Below are 15,450 nucleotides of genomic sequence, written 5' to 3'. Positions count from 1 at the left end.
AAGGATTTTGCGCAATTCGTTCGATCGAAGGAATAACCGTTTTATCGAACAATTAAATCCTTCGAATCGAATTTTAATCCATCGATCGAAGGATTATCCTTCGATCAGAAAATTGTTAGCAAGCCTATGGGGACCTTCCACATTGGCCTCGGTAGGTTTTAGGTGGCGAACTAGGGGGTCAAAGAAATTTTTAAAGAGACAGTACTTTGATTATCGAATGGTCGAATATTCAAACGATTTTTAGTTCGAATCGTTCGATTCGAGGTCGAAGTAGCCAATTCGATGGTCGAAGTAGCCAAAAAAAACATTCGAAATTCGAACTATTTTTCCTCTATTCCTTCACTCGAACTTAGTGAATGGGCCACTTAATGTCGTTACCACAATATTTTGGAATTAAGAAAAAATGAGTTAAAGGAGACCTACCCTTTCATATAACTGATTGTAAAAAAGAGTGTTCTTCTATTCTATGCTATTCTGAGCACTTTGGTCATTTACATTACAGGGGTCATTTATGAGTGCAACAACAGTTGCAGTCGCAAAAATTTTCTTGTGCAGTCACTTACGGCTAAATACCATTAAGCCCAGTCCAACCCTGCATCGAGGTTTGGTCAAAAATCAATTTGTTTAAAAAAAAAAACAACTAATTTTTCAAGATTTTTTCCAGACTCTGGAAATGGCTCGAATCCAAAAATGCACCATCTAAAACCTCACGGTCATGTCGAAATCAATGGCAGAGGTCCTTTGAACCATTCGAAGATGTTAATAGCCTTTTTCGGAGGGTTTTGCCAGAAAACTATCAATCTGAGCGATTTGAGGGGTTTTTTGCCAAAAAAATTGATTAATTCGAGTTTTGGGTTCTTAACCCCCTGATTCAAGTTTTTTTCAATTCGAGTTTTTTTCTTAAATAAGAATCCTGCAGCGGTTCGGGTACCCGCGGATTACCCGCAAAAACCTGCCATACCCTGCGAGTTGCAGGTAGAAGTTCCGGGTGAGAGTATAGACGGTGGTTCTGCGGGTTTGCAGGTCGGCCTGCGGGTCCTCTCAATAGCGATTTTTTTCTTCTTTTTTCTGATCATGTCTACTTCCGATGTCACTTCCAGTTTACAATGACAGCGCTTCCTGATTCTTGATGGTCAGCGGGTCCGGGTTGCGGATAAAGTACTTGCGGGTCGGGTAAGAATGCAGGTTGCGGGTACGGGTTCCAAAAAATGGACCCGCACAGGATTCTATAGGAAACCGTTCTAGATGCGAGTTCATTCAAGGTATACAAAAAACTTTGACCTTTGATAAATAACCCCCTTAAAAATGGTCTGTAACTGACTGCAGTGCTCTGTGGAATCCCCAGATACTGCAGTCACTCTATATCACTTCTGCTTCCTTACAAATAGGGTAATAATCACCAAATATCCTGATTTAGAACAAAGCACTGCAGAGAAGGATTGATCATGCACAGTGAAATTGTCCCAGGCCTAGTGCAGCATTTCTGGCTCCTAGTTTTCCCCTAGTGCTGTTAAAAAAAGCGCATGCCCGCTTCTTCAATGTTCTGGGGAGGGGGGTAAATTACATTGCATCTGGGGAAGATGGCAGGTGCAAAGAGAAGACAATACAGAGGTTTGGTATGTGAAATCTGCTAAAGGAGTAAGCGGACTGAAAAAAAATAATGGTGCATTTTAAGAGGGGCTTGAGACCAAGCAAAAGGATTCAAGTTGTTCAGATAACTTTCATTCTTCTTTAAAGGTGTTCTTTGCACTTCCATAGTACCGCTTAGAGCTGCTTAGTCCTTCCAGCCTCCAGATAAAATGTGGTAGTGCAAATTGATGCTGAGAACCCTGGGGTTTCTGCCATCTCCATATTAGGTGGAAGCTGTAGGGTTCCTGCATGAGGAGGTCACAGAGGTCCTCCCTGTACTCAAACATTTACTTTTTGCTGGGTATATACATCCAGTGAAATAACTAGAGTGAGCTGGGCCCCCCTACAAAAAAACCTTCAACCCACATCCTACCCCCATCCTCCTGCCCACCCCAACTCCACCCATGCCCCGCCCCCACCCACTCCCCACCCTGCATCCCCATTCCTCGCTGGTAAGAAAGTGGCTGGGAGGAGAGAGTTTTCTTATTAGCTTTAGAGAAAGCAGAAGATAAACTGGGATGGGGGTCCCCAATTAAACTATAGTTTTCAATCACCACATTTTGGAAGTGGCCCAGTTGCACTGCCCTGAGCCCTCAGCGCGGGGAGCGGACAAACTGAAAATTCAATGGAGCAGGCACTCAGAATAAAGGCAATCTTCCACCAGGTTGTTCAAAAAGGGTAGAAAAAACTTAGTGTCCTCAGCCTTACGCATTTCGTGTTTACAAACACTTAGGATCATATTTATCAAGGGTTGAATATCGAATTGAAAAAAACGTCGAAATTCGAATTCAAAAAGACCAACCAAAATTAAGTTAAAGTTTTTTATGATCGAATAGGTCCGTATTCGGCAGAATTCGAATCGAAGGAATAGCACATTCGATTGAATTCCACCAATTGACTCCAAATAGATTCTAGGAGGTCCCCCATAGGCTAAAACAAAGGTTTTAGATGGCGAGTGGTCGAAGTTGAATTTTTAAAGAAACGGTACATGATAAATTTCAATATTGGAATTTTCTAATGTTTTTCAAATTCAAATCGAATTTGGACTATTCCCTAGTCGAAGTACACAAAAAATAGCTCAAAATTCTAATTTTTTGAATTCGAAGATTCACCTCAACCTTTGATAAAAGTGCCCTTTAGTCGTAAGCTCTAAAGGAAGCAGATCCCACAGTCCGGCCCCACTGTTACAGTTAAATCAGGTTGAAAAAAAAAACCCATTAAGTTCAACCCCTCCAAATAAAAACCCAGCATCCATACACACACCCCTCCCTACGTTTAATTAAATTCTATATACCCATACCTATACTAACTATAGCGTTTAGTATCACAATAGCCTTTGATATTATGTCTGTCCAATAACTTTTTCCTGGGCCCCCTGCAACTGCAGGGTCTGCTTCCTCTACATCCATTTGTTTATTAAACAAAAAAAACAAAAATATCTGCTATATTAAAACTTCTTTATTTATAGAATCACAAAGAAGGAAATATTATTTTGATGCCCCGACAGAGGAACACAAACTCTTTACAACATTTTGTACGGAACAGCAGTTTGGCTTCCTGGTAAAACGCTAAGAAATGAACATGGTGAAACAGCAGAGAATAAATGAAGATTAGTCTTCCGTCTCACTTTTTTTGTTCTTATGCTTGCGGCTAAGAGGACTTTTCCAAAAATGATTTGCAGCATCGAACACACTGTTGATAAACGGTCTCAAAATCCTCGTCCCTACCCTGGAAACAAAATAAACACACCACGTAAGAAAGATATTTGTAAACGCATTTTTATATTAGATTCATGTAATACTTTCCTTTATTTCTCAACATTAGACTCTACGGGGCAGGTTTCAAATTTTTCTTTTCAATTGAAAATATGAGAAAAACCCTCAAAAATACTAAATAAACCTGGAGCATAGCACAGACACATTCTGTTCTTTATTTATAACGAATATGCAAAATTTCAATATAATCTCGATACAAAAAGTTTGTAATTCAGAAATACAACTCCCGCTGACTTCTACCTGAACTTGCCCGTTTTATAAAATCTTCCTGTACCCCAACACTGCCCTATCTAAATGCTCTTGGGATCACCTCTCTGTATCCCAAACACACCTTTACAGAAGAATGCAGAATGCTCCTGCTCTTTATAAGTAAATAATACAAAAACTTACATAGTAGGGATCCTCAATAATGAGCTTTTTTTGTGGGTCATAGCTACCAAGCAGTTCAATTTTAGCTTTGCAGTTCTGCACCTGGCCACCTTTTTTCTTCAGATCTCTGAAACAGAAACTCAGATGATAAAATATGAAATCACAGCTCAGTGGGTAAACTCTATCCCAAAACAAAAAGGATCTTTCCATTGATGATTATTATTGAGTGCAGGTGGCATTAGGAGAATAGTAGTTGGAGTTGCACAAAATGGCCACAGTTGTTGAGCAAAATTGGTTTTCAATTATTATTATTTGTGTTTTTTTGCGTTATTTCGCTTTTTATTCAGCAGCTCTCCAGTTTGCAATTTCAGCAAGGGTCCACATTACCCTAGCAACCATGCATTGATTTGAATAAATATGAATAGGAGAGGCCCGAATAGAAAGATGAGCAATAAAAAGCCTTACAGAATTTTTGTTTTTAGATGGGGTCAGTTACCCCCACGTGAAAGCTGGAAAGAGTCAGAAGAAGGGGTCACAATTTTGTTTGCTCCACAATTTTCTGTTCAACAAATTAGCTTTTTGCTGTCTAAGAGTGTCACTTTATGTGGCTGGAGCAAGGCTGGACACGTGGAATTGTCTGAGCACCCAGTATAAACTGCAAAATGTGTAGAGAGTGTAGAGTAACAATACTTGACATGTATTGGGTAGGATTCACATTTTCATTTCAATGAAAGTGTGCAAAAAGTCTAATCAATAAATTGGTCACCCACCAGCAAGAAAGCTGCTAGTATAGCATATACATAATACATCGATGGGATGCGTTATCCGGACACCGGTTATCAAGAAAGAAAGTCTCCCATAGAATCCAAATTTTATAAAACAATTTCCTTTTTCTCTGTAATAATAAAACAGTAGCTTGTACTTGATCCCAACTAAGATGTCATTAATCCTTATTGGAAACAACAACAGCCTATCGGATTTATTTAATGTTTACATGATTTTCTAGTAGACTTAAAAGAGAATTCAACCTGTGGGGAAAAAAACCCGCACCACAGGTTGAATTCTCTTTTAAGTCTACTAGAAAATCATGTAAACATTAAATAAACCCAATAGGCTGGTTTTGCTTCCAATAAGGATTAATTACATCTTAGTTTGGATCAAGTACCAGGTACTGTTTTATTATTACAGAGAAAAAGTACAAAGTATAGGGCATTTCCCGGGGGGGGGGGGGGTAGTTAGCCTGGGGGGAGGAGGGAGGCAGGTCTACCTGGGGTGGGGGTTACGGGTTTTTTTCCCCATAGGTTGAATTCTCCTTTAAGATATGAAGATGATTTCCTTGCAGCGCACACTCAGCGGAACAGCAGACAGCGGTGTGATTAAAACATCTTTATTCACCGGACAATCCTCCTAACTTGTACACATAGTTCACACTTAACGCGTTAAAAGGATTGTCCGGTGAATAAAGATGTTTTAATTAGGGGTGCAGCGAATTCAGGATTCAGTTCCGGATTCTGCCTTTTTCAGCAGGATGCGGCCGAAGCGGATCTGAATCCTAATTTGCATATGCAAATTGGGGACGGGGAGGCAAATTGCATGACTTTTTGTCACAAAACAAGGAAGTAAAAAAAATTTTCCCCCTCCCATCCTTAATTTGCATACGCTAATTAGGATTCGGACGAATCTTTCGCGAAGGATTCGGTGGTTAGACCAAATCCAAAATAGTGGATTCGGTGCATCCCTAGTTTTAATCACACCATTGTCTGCTGTTCCATTGAGTGCGCGCTGCAAGGAAATCGTCTTCACTGTGAAGTCTCCCCAAGCTCCAGGATCAGGGCGCTGCACCCGGACCAGAGACGTGGAGCAACGAGTGACCTGTTAACATTAAAAGGTTACTGAACTATGAAGTTCAATTTTAAGCGAAAGGTCTGGGGCAGCTGCACCAGGACCCACTCACTCACAGGGTGAGCGTCGCATGATTTATGCCAGTTTATTTTAAAGGGCTTGGAATGTAGTTGGGTTGGAGCGCTCCCTAATTGGCATATTGGTTATTTAAGATATGAAGAGCCAAATTACAGAGAGATCTGTTATCTGGAAAACCCCAGGTCCCATACCTGTGCAGGGAATATAGAATGCATTGGCCTCAATACATCTGTATGATATGGATTCTGCAATAATATGAATTCGTTTCCAGGGCACAGACTTAGTGTTAGCTATCTAAGGAACAAAGCTTAGTATATAGTCAACAGGAGGAAATGATGTGTATATGTGCAATAAGGTAATATATTCTCTGTACTCACCGAAGATTACTTTCATCCATACACAGGATATAGTCATAAGAAAGAAAGTCATTGCTTGTAATCTGTATATGAGACAGACATTCTATTAGACATGGCTTTACAAAAGAGAGAGAAAGCCTTGTAGATAGATAGATGATAGATAGATAGATAGATAGATGATAGATAGATAGATAGATAGATAGATAGATAGATAGATAGATAGATAGATAGATAGATAGGCCAAAAGCAGGGGACTCAGAAACCAAAGGCAGGGGACTCAGAAACCAAAGGCAGGGGACTCAGAAACCAAAGGCAGAGGACCCAGAAACCAAAGGCAGGGGACTCAGAAACCAAAGGCAGGGGATCCAGAAACCAGAGGCAGGGGACCCCGAAACCAAAGGCAGGGGACCCAGAAACCAGAGGCAGGGGACTCAGAAACCAGAGGCAGGGGACTCAGAAACCAAAGGCAGGGGACTCAGAAACCAGAGGCAGGGGACCCAGAAACCAGAGGCAGGGGACCCAGAAACCAGAGGCAGGGGACCCAGAAACCAAAGGCAGGGGACTCAGAAACCAAAGGCAGGGGACCCAGAAACCAGAGGCAGGGGACCCAGAAACCAAAGGCAGGGGACTCAGAAACCAGAGGCAGGGGACTCAGAAACCAGAGGCAGGGGACTCAGAAACCAGAGGCAGGGGACTCAGAAACCAGAGGCAGGGGACCCAGAAACCAAAGGCAGGGGACTCAGAAACCAGAGGCAAGGGACTCAGAAACCAAAGGCAGGGGACTCAGAAACCAGAGGCAGGGGACCCAGAAACCAGAGGCAGGGGACCCAGAAACCAGAGGCAGGGGACCCAGAAACCAGAGGCCTTTTCATATTTTGATGCTGTATAAAATATGCCAAAAACCAGGATTAAAATGCTGCGTTATACTTGCTATGCTCTATATATATATATAATCAACATGAAATGGTGGTACAGTACCTGCCTGGCTGTGTGGCTCATTGGGATGCCATGATTCTTCATGCAGGCTTGCCCTCGATAATCCGGTGGGTTCCCTATTTCATATGTTGACGTTGCTGCACTGTCTATAGTCCACTAGAACAAAAAGACAAGAAGTGTAACCCATTGCCTTCCCTTTGCCCGACTCAAAGTAACACAGAAGAGTCACAAACAAAGCGTAAAACATATATTTAGTGATGTCATCATTTAGAACTGGTACTTAATGATGTCATTTGTGTAACATGACTTACTGAAAGGTGTTTTATAAAAAAACAATTCTGTGTTCTCTATTGGAAAACATGAGGAGGTCTATGACCTGTATAAAAGCACTCAGTGTGATCCAAAAAAAAAAAAAAAGGCTTCAAGGATTTTCCAGTTAATACATTTACATTTAATACATTTCCTCCATCTGTGTTTATTTTATGATCTGTCATGGTCCTGTAGTTTTCTTTGCAGCTGCTTATTCATCAAATCATGGGGCCCTAATAACTTGCAGGAGCCCGGGGATATTAGGCCAGTGCCTGCCTCTTCCACTAGCAGGAAAAAGGCAATACCCATGAAATAAAGACATTTTACACTGTGCGTAAATGTTAACAATTGTTAAATTAAAAAAGGGTTGTTTACACAACATAACTGATTCCACACAATTTGTGGGTTGGATGCAGAAGATATAACAAAATTTGTATCATCTCCTGAAGTTTGCATCAATTAATTTAAAAAAATAAAAAAATGTTTGATGCCCTTATGGTTTATGAAACACATTAGTGATGAGCGGTGGAAAAACGCAACCTGCACCTGACCCTAACCTGCAAAACCATAACTAGCACACGGCCCTAACCCACAATATGTTACCATTGTAGGAATCAAAAAACATACGCAGGGGTCCCCAACCTTTTTTACGCATAAGCCACACTCAAGTATAAAATAATGTTGGAGAGCAAAACAAGCATGCAAAAAGTTCCTGGGGATGCCAAATAAGGGCTGTGATTGGCCATTTGGTAGCCCCTATGTGGATTGCCAACCTACATTGAGGCTCTGTTTGGCAGTGCACCTGGTTTTAATACAACCAAAACTTGCCTCCAAGCCTGGAATTCAAAAATAAGCTCCTGCTTTGAGGCCACTGGGAGCAACATCCAAGGGGTCGAAGAGCAACATGTTACTCACGAGCTACTGATTGGGGATCACTGCGCTAGAGTATAGTAGTGCCCAGTGTGACTGACACCCGACTCGCACCTGCCATGGACGCCCCAAAATTCAGCTGCTGTTGAGAGTCAACATTGAGGGTGTTATTTACTAAAATCTCAATTTATTTCATAATATTAATAAAAAAGCTCGACCAAACTCCCATGCCCGATTTTAGCCTCTTTATTAATAAAAAACTTGATTTAATCGGATCGTCAACAAAAAAAAAAAACAATCGAAAAACCCGAATCATACACATTTTGGGGATTTTTCCCCCAAATTGCTTGATTTTTTTGGGGTTTTTGCCTGAAAACCCAAAAAACGTCAGATTTTTGGGCTAAACCCAAAGCAGATCACTTCAGATAGGTGCCTCTCCCATTGACTTATACAGGACCACAACAGGTCTGAGATGGTGGATTTTTGTATTTGGACTTTTTGCAGCATTGGGGCATAATAAATCTCGAAAAAACTGAGTTTGTTTTTTCCACAAAAAAAATCGAGTTTTTGCTCCAAAAAGCCAGTCCAGAAAAATTTGAGGTTTAATAAAATAACCCCCTGAAAGTCAAAATTCCCTAGGTGGCTGCAGTCCCTTTTTCTTAAAGGTCCAGGAACATCAATTTTTTTTTTTAAATTCAAGTATACAACCGATAAAAAACCACAAAGACAAATTAAACTTTGAAAGTCTTTATTAAGAAATAACTTGCCAAAAATCTGCTTGCGCTCCTCTTCAGAAAACGCGACAGGGCGACGATCTATAGTGCAACGCTCGATTTCTCCTCCCTGGCTATCTGCTATACGGAGGCAGGGAGGAGAAATCGAGCGCCACACAATGGATAACCGGATCGCCTTTTCTGAAGAGGAGAGCAAGCAGAGTTTCGGTAAGTTATTTCTTAATAAAGACTTAGCGATTTCAAAGTTTTAATTTGTCTTTGTTTTTTTTTGTATACTAACAAATTTACATTTAAACAAATTTGATATTACTGGTCCTTTAATCACTTCTATATATAATTAAACTTCTATATATATTTTAATGGCCAGGTGACAGGACTCAAGTGGTCCATGAGGTCCTCCATAAGAAGTCAGCTGCCTAGTGTGTGGCCTTGTAAGTCACTGATCTGGTTGCAAACAGCAAAGACAATACACAGCTCAATTTTGGCCCCAGAACTTCAGGTAAAGATTAAGCTGTGGGCAGCACACAGGCTGAAGGGCTCAGCATATTTTTGCAGGCTGAGAGAAGCAGATCTGATCTGTGTCCCTGCTCAATCGATTTGGATCTTATCCACCTGCATGTGCGCACACGCAACAGAGGTCAGCCCGGAGATGGCACCTATTGCAAATTCAGGCTGACTCCGCTTCTGCTCCGCTGCTTGTGTGTGTTCGCACGCAGGCAGACCAAATTGAAATCAATTGAGCAAGGACATAGAGCGGATCCGCTTCAGGCTGAGAGCAGTGGAGTCTTTCAGCCCGTATACCCACAGCCTTATAAAGCCCATGAGTAGTGATGGGCAAATCTGTCCCATTTCGCTTCACCGAAAAATTGGCGAAACACCGAAAAAATTACGGCTAAAAATAATTTTAACGCGTGACAGTATTTATGGCCTTGACAATTGTTACATGTGCAACTTTTTCGTTCAAATGCATTAAAGTCAATGGGCTTCAAAAATATTTTGCATGCGACAATATTTACACAAGCGACTTTTTGCACAGCAGTTTCGCAAAAGATTTTGCAGGTGGTGAAATGCGGAAATTCGCCGCAAATACATGCCTGCCTAATAAATTCGCCCATCACTTCTAGGGATGCACCGAATCCAGGATTCGGTTCGGGATTCGGCCAGGATTCTGCCTTTTCAGCAGGATTCGGCCGAATCCTTCTCCCAGGCCGAACCGAATCCTAATTTGCATATGCAAATTAGGGGTGAGGAGGGAAATTGCGTGACTTTTTGTCACAAAACAAGGAAGTAAAAGTTTTTTCCCCTTTCAACCCCTAATTTGCATATGCTAATTAGGATTCGGTTCGGTATTTAGCCAAATCTTTCGCAAAGGATTCGGGGGGGTTCAGCCGAATCCAAAATAGTAGATTCGGTGAATACCTAATCACTACCCATAAGGTCAACACGTGTTACGCTTTAAATAAGCATGGAAGAACAGTTTCTGCTTGATCAATTAATAAGGAGAACGTAATAGTCAAGAGCCTCCAAATGTAACTCTATCTTCTCTAAAGCACTTACCTCTTTAGATATTCCAGCATCAGTAACCAACTTCCGAAAAACAGCTTCAGCTATGGGAGATCGACAGATATTACCTGAAGTAAAATAAAAATGGATTTTCAGAATTAAAAAAAAGACAAAACAAAGCTTTAAAGGGGGTCACCTGGTCACTTTTATTATGTTATAGAACGGCCAATTCTAAGCAACTTTTCAATTTGTTTTCATCATTTATTTTTTTATAGTTTTATAGTTATTTGTCTTTTTCTTTTGATTCTTTGCAGCTTTCAAATGGGCGTCACTGTCCCCCTTTTTATTACCGATCCTTCTATTCAGACCCTGTCCTATTCATATTCCAGTCTCTTATTCTAATCAATGCATGGTTGCTAGGGTAATTCAGGCCCTAGTTACCAGATAAAAAGCTAAATAACTCAAAAACCTTCAATAATAAAAAATTAAAACCAATTGCAAATTATCTCAGAATATCTCTCTCTACGTCATACTAAAAGTTATCTCAAAGTTGAACAGCCCCTTTAATAAAGTAATTCAATGTCATTATAGAATGCTAATGGGCCTCACTGTTTATACTTGCAGTTTTCGAACAACAACTTCTTTGTTCTGTAGATCTCTAGTTTGTGTGAATCCCCCCCACCAGCCATAATCTGTTTAAGGGTAGCACTACATGGACATTTTCGGCGCGATGCGACACGCTGCAACAAAACGCATGTGTAGTCTTACCCGTAGGCATTGAAAACATATAAATTGTATATATAATGTAAATTATATCATTACAAATTAAATATGCATACTATATCCTGTATGACCAGAGGAAACAACCGTTATATTTCTCTGATGTGTAGACATATTAGAGTTCAAACAGCTCTGCGAGGGATCCCAAATCTATATATGTACATTTTGATGAAAAGCCTGTATTTCCCTTGCTGAAAAGGGGGGGGAGTCGGTATAGACATGAGCCAGCAACTATTTCTCCATTTCCATGGAGAAAGGGGACCTGTCTATATGAAAGGGGACCTGTCACCCAGACATAAAAAGCTGTATAAAAGTTATTTTTAAATCAAACATGGAACCCAAATTCGTTTTTGCAGTAAAACATTCATACCTGGTATAAAGGTATTAAAAAAACCCTCAGCTGTCAGTCTTTATTGCCTGATCCATCTGCATGCCTCGGGCATAGAGGCGGGGCAGGCAAACACTTTCTTGTTACATCCAGCACTAGCTAGATATAACTGTGCTCCTCACATTTCCCTTTCCCACCTCAATATCTACTGGTGTAGCCAGTGCCTGTACTTGTTCCCAACGAAGACACAGTTAACCCTTAAAGTGGAATTATCGCGAAAACGAACATTTAATATAAGCTTCATCATACTGAAGTAAGAAACTTTCTAAATACAATCAATTAAATATTCTGCATTTTTTCAGAAATAATCAAGTTTATATTCACTATTCCTCTCTCAGCATCTGTTTCTCTTCATTCTGTCTTCATGCAGCAGTTGGGTGTCAGATATTCATTGACAGTTAGATCCAATATATCTTATAGGGGGGCTTCCTTTCCTAGCAGATGAATTAGAGCTCACTCAAATAACGGATTCCAGTACAAACAAAATCTAACAAAATAACTGCCTTTTGTACAATTCCTGCATGTAGAGAGACATGATGTCTGGCGATTTTAATAGAGTGAGCTCTAATACATCTTCTAGGCCAGGGATCCCCAACCTTTGGAACCCCTGAGCAACATTCAGAAGTAAAAGAAGTTGGGGAGCAACACAAGCATGAAAAATGTTCTTGGGGTGCCAAATAAGTGCTGTGATTGGCCATTTAGTAGCCCCTATGTGGATTGTCAACCTACATTGAGACTCTGTTTGGAAGTACACCTGGTTTTTATACAACCAAAACTTGCCTCCAAGCCTGGAATTCAAAAATAAGCTCCTGCTTTGAGGCCACTGGGAGCAACATCCAAGGTGTTGGAGAGCAACATGTTACTCATGAGCTACTGGTTGGTGATCACTGTTCTAGGCAAAAGGAGCCCCTCTACATATAAGATATATTGGGGCAAATTCAACAACCTGCAGAGTTGCGCTAGCCGCACTTCGCCAGGGCACCGATAATTCACTAAAATCTGAAGTTGCGCTCAGGGAGTGAAAAAGGTAGCAGAGTTGCGCTAGCTTTAATTCTAATTTAATTAAGTCAAGCAAAGCGAAGTTACGCTAGCGATGCCTAATTTTCATATGGCGTTAAGTTAAAATAAAATGCACGTATATGTAGCAGCAAATACATTACACTACACAAGCCTGGGAAAGCTTCATAACATAAAATAGAGTTGTTATTTTGCCCTACACGTGTGCCCACTGTATAGTTTAGGTGCCATATGTTAGGAAATGTAGTGGGGAAGGTGGGTGCCCTCCAAAAAATTTGTAAACTTTTTCAGCTTATCACCCGTAAAAAAAAGTAAGACACCAGGGTTTTTTGGGACTTAGAAAGAATTTCAGCTTTTTCTGAAGCAATCCCTATCTACTCTATTGCACTTCGCCTGGTCTGAGGTGGCGAAGGCAAGTCTGGCTCAAGAAGTAACGTTCAGTAAAATGCGCAACTTAGTGAATTAGCGTAGTTACGTCCCTTCGCCAGAGCGCAACTTTGCCTGGCGTAAGGGTGCGAAGTAGCGCTAGAGTAGGTCCTCATCCCTAGTGAATTTATGCCAGCGCCGTTAGTAAATCGAAGTAACGAAATTATGTCACACTGCACTAGCGTTAGCTGCTTCGCGCTTTAGTAAGTTTGCCCCATTGGATCTAACTGTCAATGAATATCTGACACCCAACTGCTGAATGAAGACAGAATGAGGAGAAACAGATGCTGAGAGAGGGATAGTGAAGAGAAACTTGATTATTTCAGAAACGGTACAGAATTTTAAATTGAGTGTATTAAATTTTCATTTTCACTATACTTTCCCTTTAATGGAGGAAACACAATCATATTGGGGTTAATTCATGTTTAACTTTTTTTGAAGCAGACTTAAAGGGGTTGTTTCAGTTAACTTTTAGTATGTTATCGAATGGCCAATTTGAAGCAACTTTTCAATTGGTCTTTAGTATTTTTTTTTTTATTTTTTTTTAACAAATGTATAAAGCCGGCTCTAATCCCTGAACTGTGAATTACTAATCAAATAAGTATTAGCGCGGAAATATAAATCTCCGAGCATTGCGATTAAAACTGAAAAGTAAAATTGAACTGCAGCTCACCCGATGGAGAAAATGACCTGGGTGTAAAAACGGACTCAATCTGTACAATGTATAAAGTGTAGATAAAATCAGCTCTTTTCACACTCACCAAGGGCCGCAATTGGCTCAGGTGCCGTGCCCCGAACCCGTAGCTTGAGGTAAAAACACAACCAGAAAAAACTAGCACGCACTCCTGGAACCAGCCGATGAGTTTAAAATCGAAGCTCATTACATAGTTCTAAAAGTTCCAAGTCCTAACATGTTTCGTTTCTGACGATACGTTAGCATAGGTATAGCCAGAAAATACCGGCTCCAGGAGTGCGCGCTTGTTTTTTCTGGTTGTTTTAAAAAAAAATTTCTTCTTCGGACTCTTTCCAGCTTTCAAATGGGGGTCACTGACTCCATCTAAAAACAATTGCTCTGTAAGGCTAAAAAGGTATTGTTATTGATTTTTATTACACATCTTTCTATTCATGCCTCTCCTATTCATATTCCAGTCTCCTATTCAAATCAGTGCCTGGTTGCTAGGGTCATTTGCACTCTAGCAACCAGATGGCTGAAATTGCAAACTGGAGAGCTGCTGAATAAAACCCTAAATAAGTATTGCTACTTTTTATTACTCATCATTAGATTCAGGCCTCTCCTGTTCATATTCCAGTCTCTTATTCGAATCAATGCATGGTTGCTAGGGTCATTTGCACCCTAGCACCCAGATTTCTGAAATTGCCAACTGGAGAGCTGCTGAATAACTAAAAAAAAAAAAACACAAATAATAGAAAATGAAAACCAATTGCAAATGTTCTCAGAATATCACTCTCTACTACATCATACTCAAAGTTAACTCAAAGGCGACCAACCCCTTCAAGGAATGGAGATCCAAATTACAGGAAGATCCCTTATCCAGAAAACGACAGATTAGGAGAATTTAGGACAACAGGTCCCATATCTGTATTATAAATAACTTCTATTCGCTGTCAGTCTACAGGCTGGGCAAACCATGTCGTTAAACTAAATAAAGTGCCTGCATTATCATGTATTATGATGTATTATTATCATGTATTATTATCATGTATACGGTCGGCCACCTTGGGAAATAAAGCCAAATATTGGCAATTTCTGGTTGCTCCTAATTCTAAATCTGCCCATTGGCCTACAGCATAGAAGCAGCAGCAGCAGCAGCAGCCCACGTAGCCAACTCCTGCCTAAACAGAGGTCTGCAGCCTGAAAGCAACTACAGCAGAATCAGTGAACTACAACTCCCAGAATCCCGGAGAGCGCTATAGAGTAGTCTAACGCAGGCAGCAGACAGGGATGGTACAAAGCGCGGCTCAGCAGCAGTCACTTACCCAAACACACGAATAACACGGACTTGCCGCTGCCCTGAGCCATGTCGCCTGGTAAGTGTCCGCCGACCGAATACCCGGTTTCCTCCTCCTACTGCTTCTTCTAATTACTCATTGGCGCAGCCGTCTTGCTTTACGGCACGCCCTTCGCTTTGTGACACTTAGGTGGCCGCGCAGTTTGCCTGTTTGGATTGCGAGCATTACAGAGAGTCGCGGCTTAGCGTTTGCTGGGTGGCTGTTCTCTTATCATGCGGCGGAGACGAGGGTTGTGGGGGATTGTGTGTGTCTGAGCCGCCGGCGGGGTAGATACGTGAAAAAAGGTCAGACAGGAGACTGGGCACCCACAGTGCAGCTAAAGACAGGTGTATGTGCCTCCCTCACCTGGAGAGGTAGCTATTGGCTATGAGGAAGTAGCAGCTATTAGATCAGTGCCAGGTCTTTCA

At 41.0% G+C, this 15,450-nt stretch overlaps 1 protein-coding gene across 1 annotated transcript; it reads right to left on the bottom strand.

Moving 5' to 3' along the window:
• Positions 1 to 3,072: 3,072 nt before the first annotated feature.
• On the bottom strand, positions 3,073 to 15,094 carry acp1.L (acid phosphatase 1 L homeolog). Its single transcript, NM_001095294.2, has 6 exons — positions 15,011 to 15,094; positions 10,456 to 10,529; positions 7,028 to 7,141; positions 6,071 to 6,132; positions 3,795 to 3,900; positions 3,073 to 3,357 (listed from the first exon to the last, which is right to left on the bottom strand). The coding sequence occupies exons 1-6, from the start codon at positions 15,051 to 15,053 to the stop codon at positions 3,280 to 3,282; spliced, it is 477 nt and encodes a 158-aa protein (NP_001088763.2). The 5' UTR covers positions 15,054 to 15,094; the 3' UTR covers positions 3,073 to 3,279.
• Positions 15,095 to 15,450: the final 356 nt, after the last annotated feature.

Source organism: Xenopus laevis, chromosome 5L (genome assembly GCF_017654675.1).
Source record: "Xenopus laevis strain J_2021 chromosome 5L, Xenopus_laevis_v10.1, whole genome shotgun sequence".
Classification (NCBI taxonomy): Eukaryota; Metazoa; Chordata; class Amphibia; order Anura; family Pipidae; genus Xenopus; species Xenopus laevis.
The sequence above is the reverse complement of the archived record's forward strand: the minus strand, read 5'-3'. Positions and strand labels throughout refer to the sequence as shown.